A 13,153-nucleotide genomic window follows, 5' to 3' on the forward strand; every position below is an offset into this window, starting at 1 on the left:
TGGCCATACAAGTGCAAGTGAAGTTTTAAATGGCACGATAACTACTGAACAGACAGTAATTAAATTATACAATTATTTCCGATTTTAATTGTCGGAGATTTAAAAAATAAAACTTGGGCCAGGATTTTACCCCCTCCCCCCCACCTCCCCCCACCCCGTGGCGTGTCTGCCTCCGGCGGCAGCCATTTAAATCTCCATTCAATTCGGCGGGAACGTGGTGTCCCACCGGGTGAGAGGGACCATAAAATCCTGGCTCAACTTGATCTCTATCTCTTCTTCTTAATCCCCTCTTTATTTCACTTTCTGTACAGGATTTTATATTTCCCTAACTATTCTAGCTGCCACTCCCTGGTTTAGACTCTGCAGGCCTAGTAAGCATTCTTCAGCATGATTGGTTGAAGACACGCTGGTGCTTGCCCTGTTTACACATGGGCTACGTCAGGATACTGGCAGGGAGTTGCCATCAACAGCGTTCAAAGCCTCTGGGCAGTTGTAACCATAATGAACAATTTGTTTGCCATTGACCACAAAAATTTGGGCAATTATATATTTCAATAATATCTACACCTTTAATATGATGCACCGATTACCGTCAGTGGAATCGCCCCCTCCCGCCATCAGCAGGGTTCGTGGCGGATGGGGACGGACAATACGGCAGGAAAGGAAAATTCGGCTTCCCGATGCCGGTGATTGATGGTGGGAACTTGTGGTCCCGACCACCGTGGCAGGAGAATGGCGGATCGCCGTTCCCACCAAAGGCCGCGAGGAAACTGTTTTGCATCCCATTGTTGGGATTCAAATTAACACCCGGCCGTAATTGACCCCGCCCCCACCCCACTTTGTCTGATCAACCACCCTGCCAGCGGGATTTCATGGTGGTCCAGAGTGCGACTGGAAAACGTGGCGCCCACACACTGGGACTTAACGTGTTGGATGGCTGGAGCAAGTGGAGGCTGGAGCAGGTGGATGGTGTGCGGTGACCGGGTCTGGGGGAGGGGGGGGGGTTCATGGAGCACATGGAGAGGAGGAGAGGCACGAAGAGGTGGGCAGGTCAAAAGTGGTCGAGGGGGTGGGTGGGTGTGACGGCAAAGTATGAAGCCTTGCGGGGTCTTGGTTGGGTGCAGTTGGGTACTGGACAAGAGAGTGTTGCAAGGGCCATGGGAGCAGCAGAGAGCTGTGAGTGGGGGGGTGGAGAAGGGTAACATGAAAGCAGAGGTGCGGAGGGCGCGGAAGGGTTCAGAGGGAAGGCTTGGTATTGATAGTGGAACCCTGAGGAGCAAACAGAGGGTCTTGATGGTGGGAGCTTACAGTCATGGTTAAAAGAGGCAGTGGAATGCAGTAGAGTGGGAGGGTGAGGGTTCCTCGACGATGGGTGAAGGGCCCGTTAAGGTTGTTGGAAGGGGCTATGAAATGAATGTGGATCTTCTGGGTTTTTGAGAGCAATTTGTTTTGCAAATCCTGGCCAAGTGCTTTTTGGAAACCCATATAAAACACTTCCCTCTTCAACATAAGTGAGCTTCTCAAAAAGAAATTCTCACGGTTTCTCAGACTTGCCTGGTCGATCGCGTATCATCTCAAAGAATGGGTACTTGTCCAAATGCTCACTGCATGATGGAGCCAGTGGTGGTGTTAGTTAATTCAGGGAGTCAGAGTTGCTGTGGCAACATACACTTTTTACATGCATCTTGTAGGCTGCAGCCAAGGGTGGGTGGGGGGAAGAGACGACAGTAGAGGCTCCAACGCTTTTTCCATCCCATGACTAACCAGGAATCTCTCCCACTCTTACCGCCTGCCATTGGCATGTGTTGGAAGGATTTTCCCCAGGTCGATACTCAACTGGTTGGGCCACATTATGAATGCCCTGTGATGGAGCCAGTAATTTCTCCCATAAAATGACAAACTTTAAACTGGTCCATCTGTGGTCACCCGCTTCTCCCTCCCTTAAATAATGGAATAGTATTTGTAATTTTCTTATCCCCAAAATGGCACAATTCTTCAATCTGGAGAGCTCTGGAAAAATACAAATGCTTTTTGCCATTTAGTCATCCATTTCTTTAACACCAAGGTGGAAAATATCAGCTCAACACTTGCTCAAATTCCATTATTTTCCCCAGATTTGTATTAAATCCACTCAAGTTCCACCTCCACTTTAAGGTTTCTTTGATGATACTGGTATTGTATTCTCTTCCTCCACAGTGAAAGAGTGGAAAGTTTACTGAAAACCAATGAAAAGTTGATACCAACCAGCTTGAAAAGCCAGTGTAAAAAGCCAATAATTCTTGATGGGGAACAAAGCAAATTCCCCAAAACTGTTATGATCTCCATAGATACTGTTCCAAAATTAAGGGAAATTTGAACTTCTAGTTATTAGTTGAAAAGGATGATCAGTCAAGATTTCACATTTGAAAAATAACTTTTACTGTATCAACTTCTAAAGACAAAACACTTAACTAAACACTTTCTAGTCATAGCAATTTGCTTTGAAACAACCAAACAGAATTTGTCCCTTTTAACTTTTACTGACGATCAAAAACCTCAATTTTATTCCCTTACTCGGTCTCACACGTAGACACCCGCTTTCCCTGAAACCAGTTTCAAATGTTTAGTCACTCCTAAGAGCTTTGCTTCCGTTCTTGTTCTTTTCCTTCCGACATTATCTTCCAGTGAGAGTTTTCTGGGGATTCTCCCTCTAGCTTCAGCTAGGCAAATCCTCCAGCCTTGATTCAACTCCTCATGACCTTGGTTTTCAAACAAACAAACAAACAAAAAGAGTACAAGCTCCCACCTGCATTCCACATGGTGAATAATTGATTCAGCATTTTCTCAGCTTAAGGTGCAGGCCTGGCTAACATCCATCTCTTTTTGCTCCCCAATTCCAAGTTGGCTGCAGACTACACAGAACCAAACTGCATCTTCCCCCTGTCTATGATATCCCTGGGTTTATAGGGAAGCCTGTAACATGATATCAAAATGGCTTATCTACCCTCCATTCCATGGCAACAGGAAACATGACAGCCTTGCAACCAAGTAGAATGTTAATCAGATATCACCATTGCGTTCATCTGAGAAACTATGGGACAGGTTCCAGCACAAATATTTACAACTTATTGATAACCCCTTTCTTCCTTCTGCATTTTGGGAGGCATTAGGGGCTCCTCAATGTGGGCTTAGAAACAGTCATTGTCACCAGGAGTTAACATTTGGCACCTCCCTTTCAAAAACACAATCCGAGCCCTTGATCTTGGAACAATTCAACCCCCCAGGCTTATCGTCAGGCAGGTGCTACAGGTCACATGATCACCTTAATTTACCCAAAATTTAAAGATTCAGTCCCCAACTAGGACACAAACCAAAATATATTGTCCGAAAACATCATAAACTTGACCATTGTAACAAAATGTTGCCCTTTTAAGGGCAACATTGACAACAGTGAAACATCTTAAAAAGGTGTCTAATTGTTTCCTCCCTCTGATCTCAGTCATGAGCAAAATGAAGAAAACATGAGGCAAATGCAAAGCATTTTATTTTGCCATCGGCTACAATAGATCATCAATTATACATTTTTTTTAAAATTGCAGCCTTCAACATATAGGTTAAGGCCAAACAAAGGCAGTGTACACAGCAAAACATTGTACTTTTTTTGGTATTAATAAACACAAATTGTTCTCCAGAAATTTGAACAGTCTTTGCAGTAAAACCACATTCCCCTACATACAATCACTGTACTTCAAAAATAATTCATAACATTAAAATCTTTAAAAATCAAAGTGCTTCAAGTCTGGACAGAAACAATCCAAAGTGATCTTAGAAGTGTACAAAACAGTTAAGAGAACAGGAAAGGTGAATCTAGAATATGATTTTTATTTAAAGTAGCAAATAGGAAATGGGGATACAGGTCTAAATTGGGGAAAATGGTACATTTAGGAAAGTAATCACAAATTGAGCAAAATTGGAAGGAAGCCTCAGATACAATAGTGAAGTAACAACTCAAAGCATAAAGGAAACTGTTAAATGCTGTAATGGGGTTTGAAGTGTGTGTGTATCATCTGCCTTGATTAATTAAGATGCTGTATTTAGTTTTGGAATAAAGCATTATTGAGCCAGATAGGATGGAAAGTTAAAATTAAAATCAAGGTCACATTACTTTGGTCCTCTTGTTACATTGCATAAATGAAGACAGCCTTTGGTTATTTTTAATTAAATGTCTGGACAAAATGGTTTTTCAAACTTCTGTATTAGAACCCTCCCTATCACAGATTCTTTGCCATACCAAACGATAGGAGGCAATGCGATTTGCAACATGGCCCCTCTAGTAAGACTTTTAATCTTCCTGTTCAGTACTGGAACAGTATTAGATAAAACAACAGTAATTTTATGACTTGATTAAAAATTAATATGCATTTTATTTCATTCTATCCTCTCTCTTTCAACTTCCATTAAATGTCCACTCTAGTTAAATACCCTGTAGATTCTGAGAAATGCATTAGATTGTCAAAGGATCTGTTCAGCGTAGTTGGAAAACCACTTGTTTAGACCTTATACAATTAGTCTGAGCAGGGTTGGGTGGCAATAGCTGCAGCTCAAGCATTGTTTTAAGGGGAGGAGAGCCTCCCAAAAAACAAAATGTTGCGCGTTGGGTTGTGCCTAATGAAGAACAAGAATGGGTGATCAGCCATAAACTCCTGTGTAATTACTGCACTTCGCAACATCATGATAGCTGCTGTGGCAGCAGCTGCCTCAGTGCCTTCTTCATTAACTTCTACAAAAGCTTTATGAACAACTTTTGACAAAAACAGATTACTTTGCTCAGTCATCCCAGAGAAGTTAGCATGTGAAATATTAAAAGCATCTACCATCCCCATAAGCTTGAGGGTTGATTCAAGGTCATATTTCTCCTCCAGCTTGAATTTGGGCAGCATAACTTTCACCTCCACATTACCCATATTTTCTGGGTTGGTCCAATCCATCAGATTATCAAAGGTGAGTTGATTTTGAAGCTAAAAATACAAATGAATCCAAATGTTAAAAGTTCTGGACATCAACCTTTATGCAGAGTATTTAAAACAAACAGCACTTTCAAGAAATGTGGAATCAGTATTACTCCATTTGTGTCTCTGCTGCCAATCGGTGACCTTATTTGTTTTGTTGAAGTCAGTCCATAACCTTCCATAATTTTAAAGGCCTCTATCAGGTCACCCCTCAGCTATTCCCCCCACCCCCCTCCAACACAAAGAAACCCAGCCTGTCAATCCTTTCCTGTTATGTATACCCATGCATTTTTGGTATCATGCTTGTAAATCTTCTCTGCACCCTTTCTGTGCCTCCATGTCCTTTTTATAAAATGGCAAGATTACTGCTTGCAGTGCTGGTTGAGTGTGGTCAAACGTGGGTGGATATAGGTTTAACATAACTTCTCTACTTTTCAAATCCATACCTCTAGAAATAAAGGCTAGTACTTGGTTTGTTTTTTTTTAAAATGACCTTGCTAACTGTGATTGATGTATTTGTACCCCAGATCCATTTGTTTGTCTACCCTACCTAGGCTTGCACCTTCCAAGTAATGTGATCGTCCTGTTACTGACACACATTTAATCGGTGTTGATCTTAAACTTGCAGAATGGGAAAACAACGCCATCTTGTAATTTGTTGCAGTCCTCCTCAGTATTGACTATTCCACCCAATTTGGTGTCGTCTGCAAATTTAGAAATTGTATTTTTGATTCCAAAGTCCAAATCGTTAATGTGAACTTTAAACGGCAGTGGTCCAAGCACTGATCCCTGTGGGACACCAGTCCCTACCTTCTGCCACTCTGAATAACTAACCCTGTACGCCCACTCTCTGCTTTGTCTTGAAGCCCGCTATCACTTCTGCCACTTGTCTCCAACTCCACATTCTCTCACCTTATTCATTAGATTGTTGGGGCACTTGAAAAATGCAGATAAATTACACCTGCAGCATTATCACTGCCTATTCGCTCTCTGGTACCTCAAAGAAAAAAAATTCAATAAAGGTTGATCAAGTAAGATTTTCTCTTTTGAAATCCATGCAGACCATTAATATATTTCTATATTTAGGCATACTTCCATTCTCTCCTTTGGTAGGGATTCCATTATTTTTCTTTCCTACCACCAAGTTAAGCTGACTGGTCTAGGACTTCAAGGACATGTTCCATCCTTCTTTTTAAATATAGGAATTATATTAGTGACCCATGATTGGCGGATAGCTAATGACTTATTAAATATGTGCAATAATGCTTCCGTTATCATTCCCTAGATTCTTTTACAATATGCAAATTCAAGCCATCTGGACTAGGGCATTATCCTAGAGTTTAGTTTATTCAATACATCTTGTATTTTCAACGCATTTCTCATATGACTCAATGTCATATCCATCTGTTCTATCTCACTGGTAAATATCAAAGCAAATAATTATTTAATATTTCTGCTCTCTTTTGTTCACTGTGGTAGTGTCCTGTCTATCCCTCAAATGATCCAATTTCTATCACTCCCTTTTCCATTGTGTCTGTAAAATTGTTTTACTATTTTATGCTCCTTGATAATTCAATCCGTACCCCAACTTTGTTTACCAACAAAATGTTATCCTCGCAGTCTTGAAATTTTCAACTGACTCAGCAGTTTAGGCCTTTTTGGGAGAGTTCCAAAATTCCATTATCCTTTGCATCGAAAAAAGTGTTCTCTCTCCTAATGGCCCAGCTCTAAATTTAAAAGATAATGCATCCTAGTTCTGGCAGTGCAGGGAGATTCTAGCTTTGGTTGCAGCATAAAGATATTATAGAATTACTGAAACAAAAACAGAAAATGCTGGAAAAAAACTCAGCAGGTCTAGCAGCATCTGTGGCGAGAGAAAGAGTTAACAGTTTGAGTCCGTATGACCCTTCTTCAGAGTGGGCTCAAAACGTTGACCATTTCTTGCTCCACAGATGCCGCTAGACCTATAGAGTTTTTCCAGCATCTTCTGTTTTTGTTTCAGATTTCCAGCATCCACAGTATTTTGTTTTTATCTGAAAGAATTACTATTAGTTACAGGCAGGATAGCAGAGCACCAGACATATTACTACTACTTATCTACAGATTTGAGTTATGAGCTACTGCTGATTAGGAGGGGGAAAAGTCAGATTGTTGCCAGTGTGACTATTAGATGTCTGTGCAATGTCAGAGTTATTAGTGGAATCAAAGTTCTTTCTAACTCTGGCTTCCCTCCTGCCTGCTCCTCTACCTGTGGTTTTTCCTCTTCCATGCCCTCTATTCGCCCTCTTACAGGTGACTTCTTGGCCCTGGTTATAGGTGCATGAGCAATGCTACTCAACTAAAAAGGCCCCAACCTTTTAATAGGTAAGTGTGGGAACAGTCAGACATCACATGACCAAACCTTCAGGACTACCTCCAAGCAGAGTTGACAACCCTAGTTTGCATAGGCACCTAAATCCCATTGTTTCTCCAGAGTTCCACTAGTCTATTCATGAAAAGAAAATGATCAGACCTGTCATTCTCTGATCAATCCTAACCTCACATTGGACGGTCATAGTTTTGCCCACATAGTTATGTCTATGGCCCTCCGTAACTTTCAGCTCCCATCTAAAAACAGCTCCCCAAGCCATCTCTAGTGTCATCTGCAAACTTGCATATACAAGTATCCCTTCATCCAAATCGAATCTCAGATCCCTGGGAACCACCAGCTAATATCTCCCATGCAGCTAACAAATTGAAGGCACCTTATGCAACTGTCAAAGATGAACCACAAACTCAAGTACCACAATTGCAACAGATCACACACCGAAATGGCCGTTAAAATAAAAAAGTGCTATTCATCGTTTAACAAGGGAGGTTATTAGTGGTTAATCATGGCTCATTCACCTATCTAAAACTATTCATCAATAGATTAATAAAAAAAAGCTTTGGTTTTAGTTGTTTGACTGTGTTGCTAGCCTAATAACACAAATAAATTTTAGTTGGAAAAATGTGTCAATCTTCACACCAAGGTGCAGGGCAGTGTAATGTTGCCCTCAGATGTTGACATGGACTCTGGACATTTGTCCCAGAGGATTTTCTGCACCTTTTTAAACATTGGAGCAGAGTCTCCAATTGTAATACAGATTTATGTCAAGCAGCAGGAGACATCTTATACTCATGTTGCACTCCCCCAAAAAAAGCTCTTCTGGAGAAATGGAGGAAACATTCAGATTCAAAGATGTTTTGACAGAAGGGTAGAGATTTACTTATTGTTGGTTAGCAAAAAGGCCAAACAAGAACAATTATGTAATTTGCAGTTGTTGGACAATGACGAGATAAACTTCCTTAAAAGCAAAACCACCTAGCAATTTACCCAAGTGATGGGTGGATTTGAATGTACGTGTATCACATCTACAAATTAGAGTCAAGCAGAATTTCTTTTCTTAAAAAAATATTCGTTCATGGGATGTGGGCGTTGCTGGCTAGGCCAGCATTTATTGCCCTTGAGAAGGTGGTGATGAGCTGCCTTCTTGAACTGCTGCAGTCCCTGTGGTGCAGGTACACTCAGTGCTGTTAGGGAGGGGGTTCCAAGATTTTGACTCAATGACAGTGAAGGAACAGCGATATATTTCCAAATTAGGATGGCGAGTGGCTTGGAGGTGGACTTCCAGGTGGTGGTGTTCTCAAGTATCTGCTGCCCTTGTCCTACTAGGTGATAGTGGTCATGGATTTGGAAGGTGCTGTCTAAGGAGCCTGAGCTCCTGCACTGCATCTTGCAGATGGTACACACTGCTGCCACTGTGCGTTGGTGGTGAAGGGAGCGTGGATGGGTGCCAAATGGGCTGCTTTGTCTTGGATGGTGTCAAGCTTCGAGTGTTGTTGGAGCTACACTCATCCAGGCAAGTGGAGAGTATTCCATCACACTCCTTACCTGTGCCTTGTGGATGGTGGATAGGCTTTGGGGAGTCAGGTGGTGAGTTATTCACCACAGGATTCCTAGCCTCTGACCTGTTCTTGTAGCCACAGTATTTATATGGCTAGTATAGTGCAGTTTCTGGACAATGGTAACCCCCAGGATGTTGATAGTGGGGGATTCAGCGATGGTAATGCCATTGAATGTCGAGGGGTGATGGTTAGATTATTTTGTTGCAGCTGGTCATCGCCTGGCACTTGTGTGGCATGAATGTTACTTGCCACTTGTCAGCCCAAGTCTGGATGTTGTCCAGGCCTTGCTGCATTTGGACATGGACTATTTCTGTATCTGAGGAGTCGCAAATGGTGCAATCATCAGCGCACATCCCCACTTCTGACATTATTATGGAAGGAAGGTCATTGATGAAGCAGCTGAAGACAGTTGGGCCTAGGACACTACCCTGAGGAACTCATGCAATGATGTCCTGGAACTGAGATGATTGACCAACAACCACAACCATCTTCCTTTGTGCTAGGTGCGACTCCAACCAGTGCAGAGTTTTCTCCCTGATTCCCACCGACTGCAGTTTTGCTAGGGCTCCTTGATGCCACATTCTGTCAAATGCTGTCAAGGGAAGTCAGAATGTTGGCCCACTTACCTTTTTACACAAAAAAAGTTAGTCAAATCAGATTTTAGCCTTAATCATAAACCATTTCAATAGATTGTTTATCTGAATTTTACTCCCATTTAGTCATGAGATTGGAGTTAGTCAGGTGCATTTATTTTTGGGTGAGATGAGCCGATCATTTTTTCCCTCAGCTGATTTGTTCCCTCTGAATAACTTGAGATAAAGTTTCATGTTAAAAGCTTCCAACTTACGTTTTCCAGCCCATTGGCATTGTCTTCCAAATCTGGCAACAGGATAATCATACTCAGCTCACTCTGGACATAGGGGAGCTCGAGTACCTTGGCCTTAATTTCATGAATGTAAGCCATATTAAACTTGGCCTTTTGGTACATCATTTGCACTGGTTTAGATTCATTCTACAAGTAAACAGAAAATATTAGCAAAGCTGAAGAATGCACAAACACACACAAAATCATTTCTAGAGGAGGTGGTTACAAAATAAAGCCTCCTTCCACTTTGTACAACCAAGACAATGATGATCTGCTCAGCCAGCTTTAACATGTTATCACTCCTCAATGTCAGTTAGTGCATGGTTCATGGCATGCGCCACGATCAACGCTTTCTCTAAAGCTGAAAGTGTGCGCAGCAATAGGGAACGTGCAGCTCAGGGAGCAAATGGACCAAGCTCAAGCAATGTTCCCTTTAAGATGCATGGCCATGTGCCAATCTTAAAGGGACCATGCAGCACAACAAGCCAGCCACGCCCACTAAAGAGAAATTAGAGGGAACATTGCCCACATTAGACAAAGTTGTCAAAATTCAGGCAAAGTAAAACACAGTAATTTAATTAACTAAATTCCCTGTGCATCGTGCAGCCAAACTAGACATTCCCTTTCATATAAATATGCAATTGGAGTGTTGTGTGCTTGGGGTTATGCAACTTGGGAAACAGAGGAAAAAATTCTGCGCTATTCTTCAGGGAATTCTCATGTGAAGAACAACTACATGACCATTTCTTCCCGAATCTGACCTGTCATTCGCCCTTCACCGTCTGGCTTTTATTTTCTAATGCTTAAATCTCGTTGGCTAAGGAGATAATACTGTTAGTTGCCTGCTCACTGAGGTGCCAGACACCCCCTTTCCCCTCACTGTGTCCTTATCAGAAACTGTGGACAATTGTGTTTGAGATGAAGTGTGCGGGTGCAAGTCTAACTAATGGTACACACCATTCAAATGCAAGTCCCAAGAGGTTGGCAGATAATCTCGAAGATCAGGTTTTAAATTTTGCAATGCAGCAACGAAGAGTTGCAAATCCCAAATTATCAACATAGGAACATCAGTAGCTCTTCAGCCCTCGAGTCTGTTCCACCATTCATTCAATGGGATCACGGCTGATCTGTATCCTCACCTTGTCCACCTACCTCGACTCCATGTCCATTAGTACCCCTGACTAGAAACCAAAACCTGAATCACATTTTAAATATGATTAATTGAGCTAGCATCTACTGCTTTTTGTGGAAGTGACTTCCATACACCCACCACTCTTTGCAATGAGGAGGTGTCTCCGAATTGCTCTACTGAACAGCCCGAATCTGATTTTAAGGTCATGTCCCCTTGCCCTGCATGAACACCTCCAGCAGAAAATGCTTCCCTCAATCTATCCTACCAATGGTTTTCAAAATTCTAAAAAAAAATCTTCAAATCTAAATCACTCCTCAGCATTCTATATTCAAAGGACTATAAGCCTTAAAAATTCACATAGCACCTTTCATGACCCCAGGATGTCCCAAAACATTTCACAGCCAATGAAGTATTTTTGAAGTGTAGTGACTGGAATAAATGTAGCCTGGGTCATATAACCTAACCTCTGTAGCCCTGACAGCTTTCTACTCCATCTACACTGCACTCCTTTCCAAAGTCAATATATCCCTTCTAAAAGGTGTGGTGCCCAGAACTGTACACAGCACTCCAGGTGTGATATAACCAGGACTTTGTATAGTTGCAGCAAAAACACCCTCTCTTTTATCTATCTAGCAAGCGAAAATAAGAGCCAATATTCCATTAAGCTTTTAGATTTTTTTTGTACTTGTCTATTACATTTCAATCCACATGGACTTCTAAATCTCTTCATACTACTGCTGTTCCTAGCTTCTCACCATTTAAAAAGTATTAAGTTTCATTTTTTTTGGTCCAAGGTGGATGACCTCACACAGGTTAAGTGGGCAAAACTGTGGTAGATGGATTTCAACGCAAACATATCAAGGTCTCTTGGCAATTTTATGCTTCCTACTTACACTAAATTAGTGTACAGCCAATCACTGTCATCAGCAAACTCTGATAACACAATAAGAGCCCTATATCAGAGTCATCAATCAATATATAGGTGAATAATTGATGCCACAAGTCAGATCTATTAACATGAGATACACCATTAGTCACTTCCTTCCAATTTCAGCAGGCACCCACTGGGCAAGATTTTATGGTGGAAATAAGTGAGTGATCAAACGGCACAATTATTTAAGTGTAAATCGGAGGGCAGCTTCTGGTAACTGGAACCTGGAAGTTACTGTCCGAGAAGCTTGTCCATTCCAATACAAGTACCTTTTGAAACTGTGAATTATAAGCAAACCACCTCTCTGGCACTGAAAATTAACCTGTAGAAGTATGGAGTCTCATTCTTTCAGATTTTAACTACTGTTGGAGATTTGATATTTGTGTCTTTCATTTCTCTATCAACTCTTGCTTTCTCTTCGTTTTGGGTGGTTTCAGCACCCGAGTTGACATTGTCATAATGGCGAATTCACTCCCTGGTTCAGATTCAGTGCGGCTTCATCATCGGTACAATAAACTAATTGGGTGGAATTCCAGTCCTGCCGGTAGCAGAGAGGATGGTGGGCAGGGGAACTCAATTTGGTGCGAGGCCAAAAGTCAGTTTCCTGACATCAGGATGAACTGTAAGAGTTGTGTTCTCGGGATGATAAAGGTGGCTTAAAGATGGGATGAGATTCCCAACGAACAATGTTGGGAAGCTATTTTACATGCATTAGCATGTCATGCATGCTCATCAAAAGGCCATCTCACCAGAATTAAAGCTCCCCCTCCAAATTAAGCTCCCCACCAGCGAGAATTTAGAACAGTTTTATGACTGTACACAAGTGGTGTAACGTGGCGAGGTAAATGTTGAGGTCAGTAGGCATTGCGTTCGCCTTCTAGGGGACCATCACTCGGAGGGGTGCCAGTGGCAAAAGCTGCGCCAAGGATGGAAACAGGCGACAGGCAATCTGGGGAACATGGTGGGGTGGACAGTATATCCGGAGAAGCAGGGATGTGCTAGGGTTGCAGCTTCAGGTGGATAGGGTGTGTGAGAGACTTAATTGAATTAGAGGCAGCTGGTCTGAAAGCTTTGTTATAGAGGACAAACTAGGTTTGAAATGCTAACTAGGTAAACATGGTGAAATTGTAGAATGTGAGGTGTAAAGGGACATTTGCATTTTTAAAGAAACCAGAATAGCCCGAATTCAAAAGAGAGATAGAGAGAGAGGGTGAAATGTTACACCTAGCCAGAAGAAGTTAAGAAACAGTGGCTAGGATTTTCTCCTCGGCGATTTGGGGGCGGGGTCCGCTCACGGGAGGAACCCCCGA

The 13,153-nt window shown here is 42.1% G+C and overlaps 1 protein-coding gene across 4 annotated transcripts in view; it reads right to left on the reverse strand.

Annotated features, from left to right (window-relative positions):
* Nucleotides 1-3,505: 3,505 nt before the first annotated feature.
* Nucleotides 3,506-13,153, reverse strand: part of LOC144679132 (leukocyte elastase inhibitor-like) — a 51,131-nt gene continuing 41,483 nt past the window's right edge. For all 4 annotated transcript variants that reach the window (XM_078539482.1, XM_078539484.1, XM_078539483.1 and 1 more), the window contains 2 exons: nucleotides 9,763-9,927; nucleotides 3,506-4,997 (listed from right to left, as the gene is read on the reverse strand). In XM_078539482.1, coding sequence (XP_078395608.1) covers nucleotides 4,593-4,997; nucleotides 9,763-9,927 — 570 coding nt within the window. In that variant the 3' untranslated portion in view covers nucleotides 3,506-4,592. The remainder of the gene's footprint in view (nucleotides 4,998-9,762; nucleotides 9,928-13,153) is intronic.

The sequence above is a fragment of the Cetorhinus maximus genome, chromosome 3 (genome assembly GCF_964194155.1).
Source record: "Cetorhinus maximus chromosome 3, sCetMax3.hap1.1, whole genome shotgun sequence".
NCBI classification, from domain to species: Eukaryota; Metazoa; Chordata; class Chondrichthyes; order Lamniformes; family Cetorhinidae; genus Cetorhinus; species Cetorhinus maximus.